At 43.1% G+C, this 24,622-nt stretch overlaps 1 protein-coding gene across 1 annotated transcript in view; it reads right to left on the reverse strand.

The window, feature by feature from the left end:
• The window catches only part of LOC126482001 (methyl farnesoate epoxidase-like), a 332,140-nt gene that overhangs the window by 208,276 nt on the left and 99,242 nt on the right, over positions 1-24,622 (reverse strand). The window contains exon 3 of the mRNA XM_050105967.1: positions 23,463-23,681. Within this exon, the coding sequence (XP_049961924.1) occupies positions 23,463-23,681 (219 nt within the window). The remainder of the gene's footprint in view (positions 1-23,462; positions 23,682-24,622) is intronic.

Raw genomic sequence — 24,622 nt, forward strand, 5'->3', positions numbered from 1 at the left:
TTTACAAGTTCTAAAATAAATTCAAAACATTTCACTTTTATTAATCCATAATTTAGGAAAACTGTGCCTACCGTCGCTTTCAATATGTGTTTCCACTAACGTATCGAGGATAGATTGAAGTCCCTACCAACTACAATTACATGAGTCAGGTACCGTTGCTCAAATTTCCCTTGAACATTTTCATGGAATATATTGTCTGAGTCAGGGAGTTTAGTCTGTCCTTCCTGAACACCGATAGGTCTCTGGTAAATACTTCAGTCGTCTCTAGCCTCAGCCAGCTTTAAGAGATTTCTTTTCAGTGCTTTCTATGAGCGATTATAGCTCCTACAGAGCTCCAACAATTTACAACTGTGATAAAGAACTTCTCTAGTTCTAATCAATGTCTTGTGTTCGACCTGATGCCTTTGATGCTGTGTCCCTGTTTGAATTTTTCTGAGCTGCTCTAAAATTTAAAACTCCCAGTCCACGCTACACAGTCTCCACTACTGGTGTAGTCACCTCCTTTGATTAGTGGACTCGTGATCTATTAATAGATCTGGAGTCCACTACACAAAAGAAGTGGCTACAACAGTAAACTGCAAATGGTTGCAATGACATACAAGACCTGCTAGCCGTGTACAGTCGTGAACAAACGAAGGACATCATGTCAATTAAAAGAATTACTGAACACAAGGTCAAGGTAGCGAGACTGAATATTGAACCATACAAAACTACCAAAAATAAGAGCAAAATATATCTATTAAAGAAAGATAAAACTCGCTTGAGGCCTTAGGCACAGACAGTCGCCACTCTTTCCATACTATGTATGTGTCAACCAAATATGGTTTAACTTCAAAGAAATATTATTGACGACAGTTGAGAATTTTATATCAAGTAAATTAATAAGATATGGAACAGATCCCTTGTGGTACACAAAAAACGTCAAGGCACTGTTGTAGAAACAACTTAAAAAGTATGCCTGATTTTAAAGAACGCACAGTCTCCAAGATTGGCAACTGTTTGCAGAGCTCAAATACTAGATCCAACTTTCAGTGCGAGATGCTTTTAACAGCTTCCACAGCAAAACTTTATTTAGTTTCTAGTCGTATGTACAATATATCATCGGCAAGAGACAGTCATTACCTTCACTGCGTAATAGGAATGATAATGTTACCGACAACAACGTCATTGAAGTGGAGTTACTAAACAATCGTTTCCACGATGAGGTCAGGGGAGGCGATTATATGTTATACTGAGGTGTGGAAGGAGAGATTGATGTGTTACAGTAATGTGTGGACACGGGATGGATGTTGAAATGGTACCCATAAGTGTGTCAGTGCGAGAGATCGGTAGAGGTTCATATTCAGGACAAGTGTGGGCGCTGAAGCTATATTTTGGAGGTAAGGGAACAGCCTCAAATAAAAAAAGGTAAATGGAATTTCTACACGCAAAAAAATGACGTATAATTCTCTAAACTTGTTAACTACAACAGAATATGGACGAACAGAAAGAAAAAGAAAGGAAGAGATATAGCTCAAATATCCGTTTCGCTGCAAAAAAAGGTTGGAGGGAAGCAATTTTGACTATCTGTTTTTTAATGGAAGCAAACAAATACCTATATAGAATTTTGTACTTTGGAGAAATACAAGATTGTAAAGTGGAATAATGAAAACGAAATTCTGATGCAAATTGGCTTAAAGTACTGAAACAGATTATAACATCAACAAAATTCAAGATGTAGTAAAACAAGTGGGACATAAAATCATTTTAGATTGTGAGAAGGTCGATTTGGGTTTGATGTACCATCGATGACGTCATTAGAGCCAGAGCACAAGCTTGAATAGTGAATAAGGTCGGGGGGAAAATCAACTGTGCCCTTTCAAGGAATCATTCTGATTCTGTGCAACAAATGCCGATCTTTTGTAGTTCTTCCACAACTGTGCTACAATTTTCTAAGATTGAAACTTCTATTTGTACAACAGCACAGTCTTCTTATAGTACCACTAGGTCGTTTACACAGTGTTATTCATAAGCAGAGTTCATTCAGAATAACGTGGCTGGTAGACGCGCAGTCAGCTGGGCAAAGAGTGGGGCTTGTGGGTTGGCCATCAATGCACTGTAGGGGAAATGTTGTGTGCTGAAGGGGAAATTCATTCTAAACTGAAACCTCCACTTGTATTTTAGTAAATATTGTGTTAAGCCCTACCACACCTAGTCTTGCATGGTGACCATCCAAAAATATCTACTGTCACCTCTGGCTTAGTTAACAACGAAAGAGAATTCGGCTTAATACGCAGCGAAAGCAGCGATTTATTTTCACCTTCCATGTCAACCATTTGTAACTTTAAGAGAAGCACCGTGAGTGGCAAAATTTCAGTACGCCAACAGTTCTCTTTTTGCCATTTTAAAATTTGCTTCTTTCGCCAAAACACAGCGGAGTTTACAAACGTCGGTTCAGTAAAGTGCTGCGCAGATGCAGCTGCATCAGAATCGTTAAACAATGATTTATTAAGTTTATTGAGGAACTAAGGACAAGGATCGTCAATAGCTAATGAAAAAGCGCATCCTTGGTACAAAACTAAACGTGTAACGCCTTCACTTATGTTGTTCCAAACCCATAGCAATTCTCATTTCACCAGCTACCGATGGCACTTAAAACTTAAACTGTCTCGTCGAAACAGTCTGTAGTTAGTTGAATAACATAGTTAGTAATGAAGTCTCACATATTAACCATATGACAAAATACTTTCCTTTTTGTGTACTATCATTTGCCAATATCTCGTTTTGAGATCTCAAACTATTTAAGTGTTATGAGGAATGTTATAAATATTTCATTCTGGCGTTGTGGCTGGTGCAGGAGGTCACAAACGAGTGTGCTACATAATATCAATTTTCTCTAGATTAGTGACAGATGGAGACCTCCACTCAATTCTAAATAAAAATTGAATATATTAGCTATATTTCATAACCAGCAACATATGGTGTAATATGCACCAACCGCAAATAAATACGGATTCCTTTTTTTAACTGCAAACTTTTTGGAATTTCGTGCAGTGTCTTATTTAAATGCATATATTACAATAACTATGACCAATAACAAAATGATGTGCACTTCATCAAGAAGCTGACATATTAAGCTTTAAGTGACATGACACAAAAATGAATTCTTTTACAGATTAGTTTCTGTAAAATCGTTTCAGAAAGATTGCAGGGCATGTGCTTCGATTACGTCAGTGCAGCGTGTCGCCAACTGTCCGAGTGCAGGCAAACAGTGGCGGCCTTCCGTCCAGAACGAACGAAGGAACTTACCTGGCTCTTCGGACGAATATTCGTCGCTGTGCACCGGCCACCATATCCTGTGCGTACTTTATCTCCTGAATTTCACAAGAAGACTGTGTAGAAACCAGAAAACATACAAAAAACAGACACCTATCAGTGGACATAGCATCTCTCTAAGTTCTTAACTCATATTTGAAATGTTTAATATAGATGCCATTTGCAACATGTCAAACGGCAACATGTGCATGCATTTAACTGAAGTCACTGATGCTGCTACCTAGGAATGTGCAAAGACATCATGTTGCCCTTCAAACCTGTACACTGGTTACCTGTCTGTAGGCACAGACCAATTCCATGCGACAATACAGAGTGGTTGATTGTATACATGTTGTGAAACGCCTGCGACGACGTAGTTGCGAGCTCTGTAACGACACCATGGCACGTATTACGAATCGAAACTCGTAGGGATGCGCTATACACTGATCTGTGTCATTTTTCTGTGTCTTTTTGTTTTCTTGCTGTCACCTTTTGGAACAGCAGAGGTACTTATGAATAACCATGTACATATTGTGAACAGTAATGGGCCTGTAACACTTCCTTGGGGTGCACCCAAAGTTGCTTTCACATCTGGAGATTCTGCTAGGCACTGTTCAGTCCAATAAAAAAAGCTGGTATGATTTTCTGTACCTACGTATTTTCCCAGTACACGAGAGCAAATAACTGCCTAGAATACCTTCCGAAAGTCAAGGAACAATTTACCGTCCTAGGGGTCGGTATCTACTGTTTTCTGGGTCTCGTGAACAGAGGAATCTGGTTTCACACGCTTGTTGTTTGTGAAATCAATATTGATTTTTACAGAGGAGATTTTGCTTAACCCAATAACACCATATTTAAATACCCAATAGGCGGCTGTGAAATCAGATATAATATACAGACTGAAACACATAAAAGCTGCGCAGCAACTATTGTGAAACAGAAATTGCTATTTATGGTGCAGTTTTCACACTGTGGGTTGGTAGTCAGGGAGTCGTATTGTTAGCGAATAAACAGATTGTAATGACACTTAGAAAGTGCATTTTTTGTGAAAATGTATACTTTTTTAAATGGAAAAATGCCTATTGACATTAAAAAACCATAGGTAAGAGAGCCATGCTGTGGCTCGCGCTGGTGCTGTTGTAGGTTTCCGCCTTCTGTTGAGGCCCGACGGTATCGTTTAGTTGGCATGGTTGTGGTTGTTTGTCTTCTTCTCGTGTTGACTGGACGCCACTCGGTTTCGCAAGCGTTGCCTGTCCTACAGTGGCGGCAGCGGCGGTTATCGATATGTAGTAACTGTGGCCTATATGGTCCGCAGCTCGTGGTTGTGCGGTAGCGTTCTCGCTTCCCACGCCCGGGATCCCGGGTTTGATTCCCGGCGGGGTCAGAGATTTTCTCTCCCTCGTGATGACTGGGTGTTGTGTGCTGTCCTTAGGTCAGTTAGGTTTAAGTAGTTCTAAGTTCTAGGGGACTGATGACCATAGATGTTAAGTCCCATAGTGCTCAGAGCCATTTGAACCATTTTGGCCTTATATTTGGGGCGACGTCGGACGTCGTTGTTTTCCGGGTCGTGTGAGAGGGCCAGTTCGGTTGGGTACGGAGGGGAAGCCAGGACCGCGCAGTGCGATCGTTCCATCGTTGCATTTGGTTTATCGGACATCAGGTAGCTTCAGCAAGATTATCATTAGTCATTCGTTAGACTGCCACTTGTCCGAGTTACCATCTTGTGAAGTGAATGCATCTCTTATCTCTCTCGCGAAAGTGTTTGTTGCTGGACCTTCTCAGAGGCCAATTCCTGGAGCATCGTCTGGATCAGCTGCTTGTTTTTTCAATTAACTTTTGCTACTGTATTCCGCCCCCCCCCCCCCCGCCCCCCCCATGAACCATGGACCGTGCCGTTGGTGGGGAGGCTTGCGTGCCTCAGCGATACAGATAGCCGTACCGTAGGTGCAACCACAACGGATGGGTATCTGTTGAGAGGCCAGACAAACGTGTGGTTCCTGAAGAGGGGCAGCACCCTTTTCAGTAGTTGGAGGGGAACAGTCTGGATGATTGGCTAATCTGGCATTGCAACACTAACCAAAACGGCCGTGCTGTACTGGTACTGTGAACGGCTGAAAGCAAGGGGAAACTACAGCCGTAATTTTTCCCGAGGGCATGCAGCTTTACTGTATGGTTAAATGATAATGGCGTCCTCTTGGGTAAAACATCCCGGAGCTAAAATAGTCCCCCAATCGCATCTCCGTGCGGGGACTACTCAGGAGGACGTCGTTATCAGCAGAAAGAAAACTGGCGTTCTACGGATCGGAGTGTGGAATGTCAGATCCCTTAGTCGGGCAGGTAGGTTAGAAAATTTTAAAAGGGAAATGGATAGGTTGAAGTCAGATGTAGTGGGAATTAGTGAAGTTCGGTGGCAGGAGGAACAATACTTTTGGTCAGTTGAATACAGGGTTATAAATACAAAATCAAATAGGAGTAATGCAGGAATAGGTTTAATAATGAACAGGAAAATAGGAATGCGGGTAAGCTACTACAAACAGCGTGGTGAAAGCATTATTGTGGCCAAGATAGATACGAAACAAACGCCTACCACAGTAGTACAAGTTTATATGCCTACTAGCTCTGTAGATGACATAGAGATTGATGAAATGTATCATGAGATGAAAGAAGTTATTCAGGTAGTGAAGGGAGGCAAAAATTTAATAGTCATGGGTGACTGGAATTCTAGAGTAGGAAAAGGGAGAGAAGGAAACACAGTGGGTGAATATGGATTGGGGGAGAGAAATGAAAGAGGAAGCCGTCTGGTAGAATTTTGCACACAGCATAACTTAATCAAATGTAACAATTGGTTCAAGAATCATAAAAGAAGGTTGTATACATGGAAGAATCCTGGAGATACTAAAAGGTATCAGATAGATTATATAATGGTAAGACAGAGATTCAGGAACCAGGTTTTAAACTGTAAGACACTTCCAGGGGCAGATGTGGACTCTGACCACAATCTATTGGTTATGAACTGTAGAGTAAAACTGAAGAAACTGCAAAAAGGTGGGAATTTAAGGAGATGGGACCTGGATAAACTGAAAGAATCAGAAGTTGTACAGAGTTTCAGGGAGACCATAAGGAAACAATTGACAGGAATGGGGGAAAGAAATACAGTAGAAGAAGAATGGGTAGCTTTGAGGGATGAAGTAGTGAAGGCAGTAGAGGATCAAGTAGGTAAAAAGACGAGAGATGGTAGAAATCCTTGGGTAACAGAAGAAATATTGAATCTAATTGATAAAAGGAGAAAATATAAAAACGCAGTAAATGAAGCAGGCAAAAAGGAATGCCAACGTCTCAAAAATGAGATCGACAGGAAGTGCAAAATGGCTAAGCAGGGATGGCCAGAGGACAAATGTAAAGATCTAGAGGCTTATTTCACTAGGGGTAAGATAGATGCTGCCTACAGGAAAATTAAAGAGACCTTTGGAGAAAAGAGAGCCACTTGTATGAATATCAAGAGCTCAGATGGAAAGCCAGTTCTAAGCAAAGAAGGGAAAGCAGAAAGGTGGAAGGAGTATATAGAGGGTCTATAAAAGGGCGATGTGCTCGAGAACAATATTATAGAAATGGAAGAGGATGCAGATGAAAATGAAATGCGAGATACGATAATGTGTGAAGAGTTTGACAGAGCACTGAAAGACCTAAGTCGAAACAAGACCCAGGGAGCAGACAACATTCCATTAGAACTACTGACGGCCTTGGCAGAGCCAGGCCTAACAAAACTCTACCATCTAGTGAGCGAGATGTATGAGACTGGCGAAATACCGCAGACTTCAAGAAGAATATAATAATTCCAATCCCAAAGAAAGCAGGTGTTGACAGATGCGAAAATTACCGAACTATCAGTTTAATAAGCCACGGCTGCAAAATACTAACACGAATTATTTACGGACGAATGGAAAAAACTGGTAGAAGCCAACCTCGGCGAAGATCAGTTCGGATTCCGTAGAAATGTTGGAACACGTGAGGCAATACTGATCCTACGACTTATCTTAGAAAATAGATTAAGGAAAGGGAAACATACATTTCTAGCATTTGTAGACTTAGAGAAAGCTTTTGACAATGTTGACTGGAATACTCTCTTTCAAATTCTCAAGGTGGCAGGGGTAAAATAAAGGGAGCGAAGGGCTATTTTCAATCTGTACAGAAACCAGATGGCAGTTATAAGAGTCGAGGGACATAAAAGAGAAGCAGTGGTTGGGAAGGGAGTGAGAAAGGGTTGTAGCCTCTCCCCGATGTTATTCAATCTGTATATTGAGCAAGCAGTAAAGGAAACAAAGAAAAATTTGGAATAGGAATTATAATTCCTTGGAGAACAAATAAAAACTTTGAGGTTTGCCAATGACATTTTAATTGTGTCAGAGACAGCAATGGACCTGGAAGGGCAGCCGAACGGAATGGACAGTGTCTTAAAAGGAGGGTATATGATGAACATCAACAAAAGCAAAACGGAGATCATGGAATGTAGTCGAATTAAATCGGGTGATGCTGCGGGAATTAGATTAGGAAATGAGACGCTTAATGAGTTTTTCTATTTGGGGAGCAAAATAACTGATGATAGTCGAAGTAGAGAGGATATAAGGTGTAGAGTGGCAATGGCAAGGAAAGTATTTCTCAGTGAGAGAAATTTGTTTAACATCGAGTATAGATTTAAGTGTCAGGATGTCGTTTCTGAAAGTATTTGTATGGTGTGAAACATGGCCGGCCGTGGTGGCCAAGCGGTTAAAGGCGCTACAGTCTGGAACCGCGCGACCGCTACGGTCGCAGGTTCGAATCCTTCCTCGGGCATGGATGTGTGTGATGTCCTTAGGTTAGTTAGGTTTAAGTAGTTCTAAGTTCTAGGGGACTGATGACCTTAGAAGTTAAGTCCCATAGTGGTCAGAGCCATTTGAACCATTTTTTGTGAAACATGGACGATAAATAGTTTGGACAAGAAGACAATAGAAGTTTCCGAAATGTGATGCTACCGAAGAATACTGTAGAGTAGATGGGTAGATCACATAACAAATGAGGAGGTATTGAATTGCAGAGAAGAGAAATTTGTGGAACAATTTGCCTAGGAGAAGGGGTCGGTTGGTAGGGCATATTTTGAGGCATCAAGGGATCACCAATTTAGCATTGGAGGGCAGCGTGGAGGCTAAAAATCGTAGAAGACCAAGAGACGAATACACTAAACATTTTAGCAGTAAGCCTTAAAACCTTATTTACTGCCATTCCTGGCGTCTGACGCCGTCTGCTGTGTTTATTGCGACTTGTCTTTAATATTTCAATACCTGTAATTTGCAAGTTGCAACGAGTTTTAAACAGTTCTTAATTTGCTGCCATTCCTGGCGTGTAAGGCCTTCTGCCCAGAAGCAAGTGGCTTGCTTATAAAACATTATCTGTTGTATCTGTTTTTAATGATGATTTGGTAAATTGTAACTCGCTGAAAACACTATTGCACTACTAACCATTAAAATTGCTGCACCAAGAAGAAATGCAGATGATAAACGGGTATTAATTGGACGAATATATTATACTAGAACTGACATGTGATTACATTTTCACTCAGATTCGGTACATAAACCCTGAGAAATCAGAACCCTCAACAACCACCTCTGGTCGTAATAACGGCCTTGATACGCATGGGCATTGAGTCAAACTGAGCTTGGATGGCGTGTACAGGTACAGCTGCCCATGCAGCTTCAACGCGATACCACAGTTCAGCAAGAGTAGTGATTGGCGTATTGTGACGAGCCAGTTGCTCGGCCACCATTGACCAGACGTTTTCAATTCGTGATAGATCTGGAGAATGTGCTGGCCAGGGGCAGCAGTCGAAAATTTTCTGTATCCAGAAAGCCCCGTACAGGAACTGCAACATGCGGTCGTGCATTATAATGCTGAAATATGGGGTGTCGCAGGGATCGAATGAAGGGTGGAGGCACGGGTCGTAATACATATGAAATGTAACGTCCACTGTTCAGAGTGCCGTCATTGGGAACAAGAGGTGTCCGAGACGTGTAACCAATGGCACCCCATACCATCACGCCGGGTGATACGCCAGTATGGCGATGACGAATACACGCTTCCAATGTGCGTTCACCGTGATGTCGCCAAACACGGATGCGACCATCATGATGCTGTAAACAGAACCTGGGTTTATCGAAAAAAATGATGTTTTGCCATTCGTGCATCCAGGTTCATCGTTGAGTACACAATCGCAGGCACTCCTGTGTGTGATGCAGCGTCAAGGGTAACCGCAGCCATGGTCTCCGAGCTGATAGTCCATGCTACTGCAAACGTCGTCGAACTGTTCGTGCAGATGGTTGTTGTCTTGCAAACGTCCCCATCTGTTGACTCAGGTATCGAGATGTGTCTGTACGATCCGTTACAGCCATGCGGATAAGACGACTGTCATTTGGACTGCTAATGATACGAGGCCGTTGGGATCCAGCACGGCGTTCCGTATTACCCTCCTGAACCCACCGATTCCATATTCTGCTAACAGTCATTGGATCTCGACCAACGCAAGCTGCAATGTCGCGATATGATAAACCGTAATCGCGATAGGCTCTAATCCGACCTTTATCAAAGTCGGAAATGTGACGGTAGGCATTACTCTTCCTTGCACGAGACATCACAACAACATTTCACCAGGCAACGCCGGTCAACTGCTGTTTGTGTATGAGAAATCGGTTGGAAATTTTCGTCATGTCAGCGCGTTGTGGGTGTCGCCACCGGCGCCAACCTTCTGTGAAAGCTCTGAAAAGCTTATCATTTGAATATCACAGCATCTTCTTCCTGTCGGTTAAATTTCGCGTCTGTAGCACGTCATCTTCGTGGTGTAGTGTATTTACACTTTTGTTTATTCCTTCGTTAATAACGTGTGGTATTTTTTATTTGTTGTTGAGTCTGGAATTGCTGGTTTAAAATAAATTGTGTCTAATTGTAAAAGGCAACCAACAGTAACTGATTACGGACCCGTCCACAATCGTAACGGAATCCTGTCTTCCGTTGACTACCACCAGATTTCAGCTGGTAGCAGAGCGTGCTTACGCTTGTAATATCGTCATTTCAGTTACTATTGGATTGGTTTGTTAAAGTCTGTCAGTGTTGTACGATTTCTGCCTTTTGTATTGTGTTCTGTTTCCAGCCGGTTGACGCACCGCTGGATGTTGTGGGTGAGACAAAGACAGGCACTGAGTTTTTGTTTAAAGCTGTTAGGAGTGTTGAGGACAACATCGGCTTTTTAGAGGTCACTCAGCGTATTGGCAGTCAGCTAGACAGGGTGCGGGCACAGTTGATACATTTAACCAGCCGGATATCTCATTTAAGGGCATTAAAGATAAAGGATCGTGATGAGGATTCAGCCGCTGAATTGGGGTCCTTGGTTAATAAATTGCAGCTTAAGGTCACATGTTTAGATCTTGATGGGAAGAGGACGGGGGAGCAGGATTCGTTATCTTCCGGGCGGTGCACTAGGGAGCCCGGGAATAATGGCGTTATGTCCTCCGACGGGTTAGCCAGGGTGTTTGCTAAATTGCCTAATCCCCTGGTGCATCTGTTTAGAGACATGACGGAATTAGCTTTAGACCGACTCGAGCAAATTCACAAGTTTGTTCGCTTTTAGCAAGACGCTGATGCGTTTGAAGTTTTGCATCAGGTAATTTTGTAGAGGCGAATTGAGGACTCTGGTATGCAGGGCTATGGCAGAAGGGTTTTCATTGCAGCAGTTGAGGGAACTTGTGATCAGCGAAAGATTGACCACGGGAGTTCGTAAACAACTCGAGTGTCGCTATATTTGGCAGATGCAGCAAGATATGAAGGAGTGGCATCAATACGTGGAAAGAGTTAAGACGGTCTGTTTGGCCTTGTTAGTCGACTTGCCAGAGTGGGAGTCAGTTTCAATTGTCCTGAGAGGAATGTGAGGGCCGGATATGTCACATTTTGTTTTTCGTGGTCGTCCCTCCTCTTGGGAAGAACTTCGCCATTGTAGCGATATCCACGTTGCCGCTCCCGGACGGGTTGCCAATGGACAGGTGTTGCCTCTGCATGGTTTGGTTTGAGGGAGTATCTCGGTTGGGGATTTGTTGTGGCTCTTGTCTTTGGCCTTGGTTAAGGAGCTGCCGGTCGATTTGATTTGGGGATGTGATTTTATCGGTAGAACTGGTCTTGTCTTTGATTATTCGGGGTACACCTTTTTCTTTAAGTTCGCTTCTGGTCAGAAATTTGTGTTCTGTAAGTGTATTAAATGTAAGGTGCATCGAGATGCGGGAATGCTGGCTGTTGATGCTAAGGTTAGTGAGTTTGATCTCACCCATCTTTCTTCCCAGCAGGCCTCTGAACTAGGGGGTTTGTTGGAGAGGTTCCCAGAGATTCTCTGTGATAGACTGGGGGTTAATAATGTTCTTGACTACCATATTCGTCTGTCTGACCATACTCCCGTCAGGCAGTGCCCATATTGTCTCTCACCGCCTAAGATGAAGATACTAAGGGGAAAGATCTCCAGAATGCTTGAGCAGGGAGTTATTAGGCCTTCTACATCCACTTATGCCTTCCCTACATTCCTCATCCCTAAGGATCAGGGGCGGGACATTCGGCCTGTTGTTGACTACAGTCACCTAAATAAGGAGGATGCCCTCGAATCGGTTCCTTTACCTAATCTTCATAACTTTTTTACATGGTTTGCTGGGGTAATTGGTTTACTGTGCTCGACCTGAATCAAGTCTGTTATCAGATTCCCTTAGCCGAAGAATGTAAACACGTTACAGCATTCTGTACTGATTGGAATCTGTTTGAGCTAAATAGGGTCCCCTTTGGTTTGGCTACTGGCGCGGCCGTCCTTACCCGATTGCTGGATAATATTCTTGGAGGCTTGAAATTAGTCTGTGTTTTCAATTACATGGACGATATGGTAATTTATAGTTGTTCGTTTCAAGAGCATTTGGAACATATCCAGCAAGTTTTTGCTAGATATCAGGGGCTTGGTTTGACTGTTAAACCCAATAAGGTGATGTTAGCCAGGCAGCAGGTATTTTCCTTAGGTCACCAGGCGAGAGTATTCGCATTGATCTGGAACGGACTAAGGCTCTGAGAGCCCTTCCGCCGCCGACTGATAAGCGAGGGATTGCCAAGTTCATGGGAATGGCGAATTATTTTGGCGTTTTGTTCCTAATTTTGCCCAGCTGGCGGCTCCTTTAAATGAACTGCGCCGAAAAGGGGTGCATTTTGAGTGGGGACCTGCTCAAGAGCCGCGTTTGACCACATTAAGGCGGCCATAGCAAATCTTCCGCTGCCTGATTTTAATAAGAAATTTATTGTCCAAACCGACGCATCTATTGCGGGAATTTAGCAGTCCACCTCCAGGATTTCGAGGGTCAAAGGCAACCACTAGCATATGAGTCTTGTCGGTTAACCAGCGCCGAGCTTAAATATTTAGTTTACGAATGTGAGGCAATGGCTGTCTTTTTCGCGCTGGATAGGTACTGGTTTTATCTCGAACATAGAGTATTTCAGGTAGAGACTAGCAATCAAGTCTTAAGCTGGGTCCTAGCCAGGCCGCGTAAAACTGGCTGTATTGTGAGGTGAGTGACACGCATTTCGGCGTTTCTGTTCGAGGTGAAGCACATTAGAGGCACTGAGAATGTGATCGCGGACGTCATCAGCCGTATGTTTACTGAACAACCATGTCGTGAGGGCGCCCAAGAAGATTGGGAAGGCAATCTTAGTTGTGTCGTGTTAGGCGGTATTCCTCATTTGTTTAGTGACATTGCCGACCATCAGGATCAGGACCCCACTTGGGGACCCGTTAAGAAACGGTTTTCGGCAGGGGAGCGTTTGGATGAATACATTATCAGGAAAGGCATTTTGTGTTAAAGGTGGGACGTACCAAGGAGGTTAAGATCTGTCTACCAGGCACCCTAGTACGCCCCGTTTTCCATTATTTTCACAACACGTTGATTGGCGATCATTTAGGAACCTATATGACCTTGTAGAAGATTAAGAAGCATCTGATTTGGTCGTCTATTGACCGAGACGTTAGAGAAATGGTTTCTTGGTGTCTGTTGTGTCGTGTGGACAAACCGTAAAACGCTCCTTAACAGGGGTGTCTTAGTTCTGAGCGTGAATCTTGCCCCACGGGAAACTCTATATCGATTATATGGGGCTCTTGCCTCGCACCAAAAGAGACCATCGGTATGTATTACTTACTATTGACGCGTTTTAGAGGTTTACCGGGATTCTTCCGAGTCGTAATGTGACTGCTGCCACCACCAACGCGCATTTAACTAACGTATTTAGTGTTTTTGGACCTCCTAAGCAAATGGCTCTGAGCACTATGCTACTTAACTTCTGAGGTCATCAGTCGGCTAGAACTTAGAACTAATTAAACCTAACTAACCTAAGGACATCACACACATCCATGCCCGAGGCAGGAGTCGAACCTGCGACAGTAGCGGTCGCTCGGTTCCAGACTGTAGTGCCCAGAACCGCACGGCCACTCCGGCCGGCTCTCTTAAGCAAATCGTTAGTGATAATGCGACGGCCTTTCTTTCGGCTCCCTTCAAGGCCTTCTGTTTTCAAAGAGGTGTTAAGCATCTAACTACCACCCCGTATTATCCGCAGAGGTGGTTTGCGGAAAGGGTCAATCGTAACCTTAAATCCGCACTGATTATCTTTCATTAGAAGTCTCCCAGAAAGTGGGATTCTAGTCAGCCTTGTCTTAGCTTTGCCTTCAATACCTCCAGCCATGAAGCTTTGAAGGCTACTCCAGTTTCCTTGATGTTTGCTTATCCAGTCAATTCCCCCCATTCGAACATATGGGGAATTCAAGATCTACTTTCTGCGGAGATCACACCTCAGGTCGTCAAAGAAAACTGGAATCGTGCGAGGTGCAATATTCTCAGGGCCCAAAACAGACAAGATGGTCGTTATAACCGTAATCTATGAGCCTTCAGGTGTAAGCCGGGAGATCAGGTGTATGCCCGTAATTTTCCCGGGAGGGAGGTGCGTGTTGGCAACCTTGGTAAGTTTACCCCCCATTTTCTGGGTCCGTGTACGATTATGCGGATTTTAAGCCCAGTTAATCTTCTGGCTAAGGACAACCATAACGGTAAGCAGTACCGAGTTCACCTTAATCAAATTAAGTTTGGTTAGGTCGCTAGTTGGGTTTGTCCTTGGGTTTGTCCTTGAGATGTGTAAGTTGAGCCGTGCTGCGGCTCGCGTTGGTGCTGTTGTAGGTTTCCGCCCTCTGCTGGAGGTCAGACGGTATCGTTTAGTTGGCATGGTTGCGGTTGTTTGTCTTCTTCTCGTGTTGACTGGCACCACTCGGTTTTGCAAGCGTTGCCTGTCCTCTAGTGGCAGCAGCGGCGGTTATCGATATGTAGTAACTATTGCCCTATCTTTTGGGCGACGTCGTTGTTTCCCGGGTCGTGTGAGAGGGCCAGTTCGGTTGGGTATGGAGGAGAAACCAGGACCGCGCAGTGTGGAAACACGCCGGGACCGCTGCTGGTACGCATGGACTGCCGGATGGAAGGGCTGTGGTCACGAGGGTGGGCGACTTCGTCGTAAACCGGACCCAGCAAGCTTTAAGATAAGTGCATTTCAATCCAAGTAGAGAAACCTCCACCATTGTGATATCCCGCGATTCTCCAGTGACTTTGGTCCGTGTTGCCTCTCCTAGTGCTGCAGAGGTGAAGAGCAGCGAGTGGAGTGGTTTGGGAAGGCCTATCTGATTAGCTCTCCTCCACTTCTCATTACTATTTACTGTGTTAAACTTGTTACGATTTGTTAAATTCAACCAGCGGTAATTTTTCTTGCCTGGTGGCCGCTAATGCCCGAGTTACCTCTCCTGCGGAGTTAGTGTATGTCACGGCAGTGTACGTTTCCTCGCCTTGCCGCTGCTGTCCGGTAAGGCGTGTAATTTTGACAGCTTTCTTGATTGTAGGCCGGCTGGTGATTCCTCTTCTCTGGTGAGTTACCATCTTGTGAAGTGAATGCAACTCTTAGCTGCCTATCTCATCGGTCGCGAAAGTGTTTGTTACCAGACCTTCTGAGAGGTCAGTTCCTGGAGCACCATCTGGATCAGTTGTTTGTTTTTCTAATTAACCTTTGATATTATATTTGCTGTTTTACAGCAGGTTTCAAATTTTTTTATATTATTGCCGTTCCTGGCGCGTAAGGCCTTCGGCCGTGATTGTGGTCGTTTGCCTTAAAGTTCTAATTTGATATTTGTATTTTAGCAGTAAGCCTTAAAACCTTATTTACTGCCATTCCTGGCGTCTGATCCCGTCTGCTGTGTTTTTGGCGACTTGCCTTTAATATTTCAGTACCTGTAATTTGTAAGTTGCAGCGAGTTTTAAACAGTTCTTAATTTGCTGCCATTCCTGGCGTGTAAGGCCTTCTGCCCAGAACACAGTGGCTTGCTTTTAAAACATTGGCCGGCCGTTGTGGTCGAGCGGTTCTAGGCGCTTCAGTCCGGAACCACGCTGCTGCTACGGTCGCAGGTTCGTATCCTGCCTCGGACATGGATGTGTGTGATGTCCTTAGGTTAGTTAGGTTTATGTAGTTCTAAATCCAGGGGACTGATGACCTCAGATGTTAAGTCTTATAGTGCTTAGAGCCACTTGAACCATTTCAGCCAAAATCTCATTTCGATATCTCAACCCGTCTATGAGATACAAGGAATATTGTGGATATTTGTCTCTGGCGCTGTTGCTGGCACAGCGCGATCGCAAATGAGTGTGCTACGTCAGATCAATTTTCTCGGGAGAGGTGACAGACGGATACCTCCATCCAAATCTGAAGAAAAGTTCAGTAATGCTGCTAAATTTCATATGCAGCAACATATTATGTAATGTGCACCAAACACAAAATCATAGCGTCCCCTACCCCGATTTTCACTGTTAACTTTTTCGAATTTTGCGCACTGCCTTACATCCAAGGAAATATCACAATAACTATGGCCACATCATAATCAGCCCGACATATAAAGCTACAAGTAAAGCAAAAATGAAATTTTTTACCGAATAGTTCCTGTAAAATCGCTTAAGAGGGATTGCAGGGCGTGCGTCTCGTTTCTGTAATCACAGACTGGCCATAGGTGACAAGACAGTGTCTCCCTCCCCTTCCCAACCAACAAATGAACTCGCCCAGCGCTTTGCACGAAAGCCGGTCGTTGCGCATCGGCCACCGTGTCCTGTGTGGACTTTTTACGACTCGACACCTTACGGAAAGAAGCTTAGATAGAAGTGCAGTGACAGGAGTGGGATCGGTCAAGTGAAACAAGTAGGCGTGAATCGGTGTGAAATGGAACAAGCAGAGCTGAAATGATACATTGTCAGTTAATCACTCACGATGTTGTAAATAATATGCAGTGCAAGTGGAGAAGAAATAAGAGGTATGGGAGGTCGACAGTGTGAATTTTGCATTTCGTACGGGCACAAGACGCATGAGTGGCACTTGCAATTAAAAGGACTATGAAATATTTATGAACAGTGATTCATTCAAGAATTTGTACTGTTTGTGTTAAAATACTACATTTGTGTTGGGCTAGCAGCAATGATGAATGTCATAATTAACCGTGAAATTTTCTTTGTTTTGGCACTGCGTAATTGCAACATTAACAAAAGTAGCAGTATTACATCCAGCACATATTTTGATCTGTTGTTGGGCATATGAAGACTGAGGCCCTTGTTTTTTATACGTCTGAGGAGCTGCCGGAAGACAGTGCAGGGGCTACAATGCAGCGCAGTTCCCACTCCCACCTGGCCAGTTCCGCTGTAACTAGGCGAGGTTGGAGCGCAGGGCCAGCACAGCTGTGCTTCTGCAGTGCAATCCCGTGCTGTCTCCATTACGACGTGTGTGCAGAAGGGCTGCATGCAGGTTGGTGACCTTCAGATTTGATACAAAAAATGGTTCAAATGGCTCTGAGCGCTATGCGACTTAGCTTCTGAGGTCATCAGTCGCCTAGTACTTAGAACTAATTAAACCTAACTAACCTAAGGACATAACACACATCCATGCCCGAGGCAGGATTCGAACCTGCGTCCGTAGCGGTCGCTCGGTTCCAGACTGTAGCGCCTAGAACCGCACAGCCACTCCGGCCGGCTGGAACAGCTGCTCATGCAGCTTAACACGATACCACAGTCCATCAAGAGTAGTGACTGGCGTATTGTGACGAGCCAGTTGCTCGGCCACCATTGACCAGACGTTTTCAATTCGTGAGAGATCTGGAGAATGTGCTGGCCAGGGCAGCAGTCGAGCATTTTCGGTATCCAGGAAGCCCCGTACAGGAACTGCAACATGCGGTCGTGCATTATACTGCTGAAATGTAGGGTTTCGCAGGGATCGAATGAAGGGTAGAGCCACGGGTCGTAACACATCTGAAATGTAACGTCCACTGTTCAAAGTGCCGTCAATGGGAACAAGAGGTGACCGAGACGTGTAACCAATGGCACCCCATACCATCACGCCGGGTGATACGCCAGTATGGCGATGACGAATACACGTTTCCAATGTGAGTTCACCGCGATGTCGCCAAACACGGATGCGACCATCATGATGCTGTAAACAGAACCTGGATTCATCGGAAAAAATGACGTTTTGCCATTCGTGCACCCAGGTTCATTGTTGAGTACACAATCGCAGGCACTCCTGCCTGTGATTGAGCGTCAAGGGTAACAGCAGCCATGGTCTCCGAGCTGAAAGTCCATGCTACTGCAAACGTCGTCGAACTGTTCGTGCAGATGGTTGTTGTCTTACAAACATCCCCATCTGTTGACTCAGGGATCGAGACGTGGCTGCACGATCCGTTAGAGCCATGCGGATAAGATGCCTGTCATCTCGACTGCTAATGATACGAGGCCGTTGGGATCCAGCACGGCGTTCCGTATCACCCTCCTGAACCCACCGATTCCATATTCTGCTAACAGTCATTGGATCTCGACCAACGCGAGCAGCAATGTCGCGATACGATAAACTATAATCGCGATAGGCTCTAATCCGACCTTTATCCTCCTTAGACGAGGCATCACAACGACATCTCACCAGGCAACGCCGTTCAACTGCTGTTTGTGTATCAGAAATCGGTTGGAAACTTTCGTCGTGTCAGCACGTTGTGGGTGTCGCCACCGGCGCCAACCTTGTGTGAAAGCTCTGAAAAGCTAATCATTTGCATATCACAGCATCTTCTTCCTGTCGGTTAAATTTCGCGTCTGTAGCACGTCATCTTCGTGGTGTAGCAATTTTAATGGCCAGTAGTGTATTTTTTACCTAGTAGTATCCTCAAAATCGCATGAGAAAGACAGCACAGTTGAGAACAAGAGCGAATCCGAAAATAGTGTATTTATATTTTTATGTGAAAACTAAGTTTTGCGTGTGGCGACCAGTACCTCAGTGGTCGTGGGTACACAGATGGAGGGCGAAGCTTGACACATCTTGTGCAGCCTATTTACTTCTATCCTCTGTGGCTACAATCGACTTTCAACGCACCCATCTGGCGTCTGCCGTCTGGCGTTATGAATCAGCTAATTTGTCCATCTGTCATTGAGTGTTTGTATTGCTAAGAGTGTTGCGTGGTTAACTAATAGCCAAATACGTTTATTTTGTGAGCGTATTGTTCCACAAAAATGTCCTAAAATTTGTATTAATTATATTTTTTATTTTTTCAACCGCAGATACCACATTTTCTGCCTGTGTTTCATTACTTACACAAAAATAAACCTTTATTTCTGTGTGTTAAGATAACAAATATACTTAAACAATTATTTGTAGTATATATGGTGACAGCATGTTGTTTGCTCTTGAGATACAAATATTTTCCAGTTTTGCCTCTCTTACTATATATGTAGCAGTACGCGGTAATTATTATTCTTGATTCCTTATAAAATGCTGAGAAGCAATAATATTCGTTTGCTTAGGCTGATCAGTAGTGGAATACAAAATACCATTGATGTCATAATTTCTGATGTTATGGAAATGTAGTATTGAAGTATGTTATACTGTGGTAAGAAGTATTTTCAGTAACTTAACGATTTGGTAATGGGACTTCTTTTGTTTAAAACCATTGCACGTAATTTACATAGATTTACATTACTAATCATTAATAATAGTATGATTAGGATGTAGTACATGCCGGAAAGGAATTTTTATATTTTCCTCTAATCATTCTCGCAATAAGACAAAGTTGATTTCCTTGTATGTTGATTACCATCTAATTAGATACATAAACAGAATGTAAAGTTCGTCATTTTCGGCGTAGGGACGAGAGAATGCGAATGTACATGATGTTCTGCTGGATTGCAATGTGATAACTCAGGAAGGAGACATTGTTGGGTTGTTCATCGATTATTTGTTTGCTTGCGGGATTTCTATTTTATTTTCTATTGGTTATTAAAAAACCTGCTTTCCCACATTTTTGAAAAAAAATGTGGATGGGGAATATAAATGAACACTGACAGCTTTGATGTCACAGCGCACTGGTACTGCACACATTCCTTAACTGCTCGCACCTGTTTCTCTGAAAAGCAGTGCCTTGCTGTATAATGACAACGCCCCATAGTGGTAATGCACGGTCTTTGCATTAGAAGGAGAGTCAATGTTGAGCTTCCTTATGGAGTGGTCATGCGCTGCTATGCCCATATGAGTAACGTGTAGAACTTGGTAGAAAGTGAAATTACTTCGGTTTGTAGATCGGAAAATATTTTAGTTATTTAGCAGAAAGCTGCTTGGGATTAATCAAGAGATTTATGTTTGATACAGACCATGTCTGAGAATCAGTGACTGTCGTGGAGAAGCATATTGATAGTAGAACGAAAATGGAAAGGCCTTCATGATCAGCGATTACCTGATTAATTAATGAGGAAACGTAATGTAGCAATGGTTGCTGCAGTGTGAATGTTAAACAAAGATAACTGTTAAACAAGAGTGGCTGAGTGTAGATATTTTTAGGGAAGGGTGTTGTGTGCGAAAGGAATAACAAAACAAAATATTTTGAGTTATACCGTTATAATTGCAAAGTGATATGTCCGAAACAACAGACACTACACATTCATATAATTGCTACACCTCAGCGGGCTATAAATGCACTACCACGAGTGCGGGTGCACATTTACATTCGATCTCCAATGAGAATCCAAAATTAGTGAGCATGGAGGACATGAACAGGGACTATGGAAAAGTGGTGGCGCCAGGTGGGAGGTTGAGTCAGCTGAGGCGCCCCTTTCCTTTTCTTCCTCTCCCCCTCCACCTTCAATTTACATAATACATATCACAGCTGCGGAATCTGCTTGGTGTCTATTCTTTCAGACATAAAAGACTGCTTTTGCTTGAAAAGTTATTTTCCTGCCACAAAGATGATCTTCATGAAACTTTTTGTCATTTTTAAACCACACGTAATAAGTTAGATGCACATCATTGTGGTTGTTTGTAGCTTTATCAAAGAGAACAGAGAAATACAACTACCTGTGAGTTTTTCAGGCAGTTGAACATTACAGTCGTCAGCTTCATTCAGCATTCGATGGCTAGTACTATGGTCTTACAAAGGTACCGTTACCAGTGGCTTGTCACCTATGTAACTTATCATAATAGGTACCATGTGCAGAGCATCTAGTAGAATAAGGTCTTTCTTTCTCTTTGCCACAAAGTAGGCAACTGTCTTAGATGAATGAAGAGCTTTTATAGGAATCGTAACATCTTCCTACAGGAAAATTAAAGAGACTTTTGGAGAGAAGAGAACCACTTGTATGAATATCAAGAGCTCAGATGGCAACCCAGTTCTAAGCAAAGAAGGGAAGGCAGAAAGGTGGAAGGAGTATATAGAGGGTTTATACAAGGGCGATGTACTTGAGGACAATATTATGGAAATGGAAGAGGATGTAGATGAAGATGAAATGGGAGATAAGATACTGCGTGAAGAGTTTGACAGAGCACTGAAAGACCTGAGTCGAAACAAGGCCCCGGGAGTAGACAACATTCCATTAGAACTACTGATGGCCTTGGGAGAGCCAGTCATGACAAAACTCTACCATCTGGTGAGCAAGATGTATGAGACAGGCGAAATACCCTCAGACTTCAAAAAGAATATAATAATTCCAATCCCAAAGAAAGCAGGTGTTGACAGATGTGAAAATTACAGAACTATCAGTTTAATAAGTCACAGCTGCAAAATACTAACGCGAATTCTTTACAGACGAATGGAAAAACTGGTAGAAGCGGACCTCGGGGAAGATCAGTTTGGATTCCGTAGAAATGTTGGAACACGTGAGGCAATACTAACCTTACGACTTATCTTAGAAGAAAGATTAAGAAAAGGCAAACCTACGTTTCTAGCATTTGTAGACTTAGAGAAAGCTTTTGACAACGTTAACTGGAATACTCTCTTTCAAATTCTGAAGGTGGCAGGGGTAAAATACAGGGAGCGAAAGGCTATTTACAATTTGTACAGAAACCAGATGGCAGTTATAAGAGTCGAGGGGCATGAAAGGGAAGCAGTGGTTGGGAAAGGAGTGAGACAGGGTTGTAGCCTCTCCCCGATGTTATTCAATCTGTATATTGAGCAAGCAGTAAAGGAAACAAAAGAAAAATTCGGAGTAGGTATTAAAATCCATGGAGAAGAAATAAAAACTTTGAGGTTCGCCGATGACATTGTAGTTCTGTCAGAGACAGCAAAGGACTTGGAAGAGCAGTTGAACGGAATGGACAGTGTCTTGAAAGGGGGATATAAGATGAACATCAACAAAAGCAAAACGAGGATAATGGAATGTAGTCAAATTAAATCGGGTGATGCTGAGGGGATTAGATTAGGAAATGAGACACTTAAAGTAGTAAAGGAGTTTTGCTATTTAGGGAGTAAAATAACTGATGATAGTCGAAGTAGAGAGGATATAAAATTTAGACTGGCAATGGCAAGGAAATCTTTTCTGAAGAAGAGAAATTTGTTAACATCGAGTATAGATTTAAGTGTCAGGAAGTCGTTTCTGAAAGTATTTATATGGAGTGTAGCCATGTATGGAAGTGAAACATGGACAATAACCAGTTTGGACAGGAAGAGAATAGAAGCTTTCGAAATGTGGTGCTACAGAAGAATGCTGAAGATAAGGTGGGTAGATCACGTAACTAATGAGGAGGTATTGAATAGGATTGGGGAGAAGAGAAGTTTGTGGCACAACTTGACTAGATGAAGGGATCGGTTGGTAGGACATGTTTTGAGGCATCAAGGGATCACAAATTTAGCATTAGAGGGCAGTGTGGAGGGTAAAAATTGTAGAGGGAGACCTAGAGATCAATAGACTAAGCAGATTCAGAAGGATGTAGGTTGCAGTAGGTACTGGGAGATGAAGAAGCTTGCACAGTATAGAGTAGCATGGAGAGCTGCATCAAACCAGTCTCATGACTGAAGACCACAACAACAACAACAACAACATCTTTGGTGTAAGTTTTTTTTTTTTTACTTGTGGAAGAGTATTCTCATGGATTGTTGACCACACTACCGTGATTTGAATGCAATCATTGTTTCATTTTATTAGGAAACATTCTTAAAGAAATGACACCCCGAGGTCGATCTTCATTTCCAACATTTAAAACCGGAATTCAAGAATCTGTCGTCCCATTTCCTACATTTCCGTATGTTCGTCTCTTTTCAATCGCTTGATACATTTGAGATATCAGGTTTTGTACTTGCATTTAATGATTTGTCCATGCTGACAGAGAAAAACAAATCACAAATGCAAACAACAATTTAAAACGATCTGTATTCGACAAAAGTTGCCTTCAAAATTTCTTTTCTAAATAAAAACAAATGAGCTATATAGTAGGATTTAACTGCCATAGTAAAAACACTTCATTGCCAGCCTGCTAGATATCAATACTAGCGCACACTTGTTCCTTTACTCATGAAGCAAATGAACGAAAGTATTGTTTTTATAAAACCCCTTCGACACCCCTACTGAAAGGCCGCGATGGTCCTGGGAGCAGTAATTCACAGCTTGCGAACGCATTGGTAAGCTGAGCTTGTCTTACAATTTGAATGCCACAGCAACATGCAACTGCAGCTCCGTATTTTATGTGACTGGATTAATTAAGTGAGAAGAAGAGGAAGAACCACAAATTATACACTGGTTAGCAGTCGATGGAAGGTTGGGCACACTCACCAGCGCAGAAGTGGAAAATGACGTTGAGCACCGAGGCCGGCAGCAGCTGCTTGAGCTGTGTCGGTCTCTCACGGCTGTCTCTCAGCTCTTCCAGCAGGGCGCGCACCTCCTCACCCACCAACGCCTGCATAGCAGCCCCGCTGAAGCCCAGAGAGCGCAAGTGGCGCATCACGAAGGCGCGCTGCTCCTGCCACAGCTTGCCGTCCACCAACGTTACTCCTGCACAGCCAATAGACCTGCCAATCAGCTCAATGTTTCACGCTCTACCAAACCAGATATTCAGTATCAAGTCAGAAGTACAAAGAAAAAAAGAAATATCTGGGCATAACGTCTCGTCGACATTGAGGTCATTGGAGACAAAGCACAAGTTGTGATTGGTAAAAGCGTTTCGACTTGTCATTTTCAAAGTAGGCATCGTTGCTAATCATCTTTTTGGGGTTGGAACCTTCAGTTGAATTCTTTTTCATCAATTAAATTTGGTTTTTTAAACTTTGTGTTCTGAAAAACACAACGTATTTCCTTTTCTACTTATCCGAGCATATTCGGACGTCTATGGACCATATTCTGTAGATGTCGCTTCATTTCTATGATTGTATTATACAACAACCGTAGCTCATGGTAATGTTAGGCCTAAAAATTTTAGCACGTGAATGTTTGGTACTGAGAATGTTAAGCCACCAGTTGTCTTCTGCGTGAAATTTTTAGCAGAATATGTTTTGAGACAGTGTACTACCATTACAAATGCTATAAAACAAGGAAACCAATCAATAAATGGCAACACAACATGTACTTGCTGTTATATAAAATATTTATATCGTCCTGTAGTATAACACATAAGCTTCTGTGCCATTACACACCATCAAAAGTAAAAACCCAGTAACAGACAAGTTTTTTCAAACATAAAACTCTTCTTAAAACATTTTAAAACATCTCAAATCACAGTTGTAAACTAAAGGTAGCCGCTTTCACCTGCCAAAGATAGTACTTTCCTGGGATCCATAGATACAGCCCCCAACGATGTAACTCTATCATACAATCTATGAACTGTAGCGGTGCCAGGTGGAGACACGTCAATATTGTCGGAATATGTTCCCAAACGACGATCGAATTTTTATGAATGACAATGCGCCATGTCATCGGGCAGCAATTGTTCACGATTG

This window comes from Schistocerca serialis, chromosome 5 (assembly GCF_023864345.2).
Source record: "Schistocerca serialis cubense isolate TAMUIC-IGC-003099 chromosome 5, iqSchSeri2.2, whole genome shotgun sequence".
NCBI lineage: Eukaryota > Metazoa > Arthropoda > Insecta > Orthoptera > Acrididae > Schistocerca > Schistocerca serialis.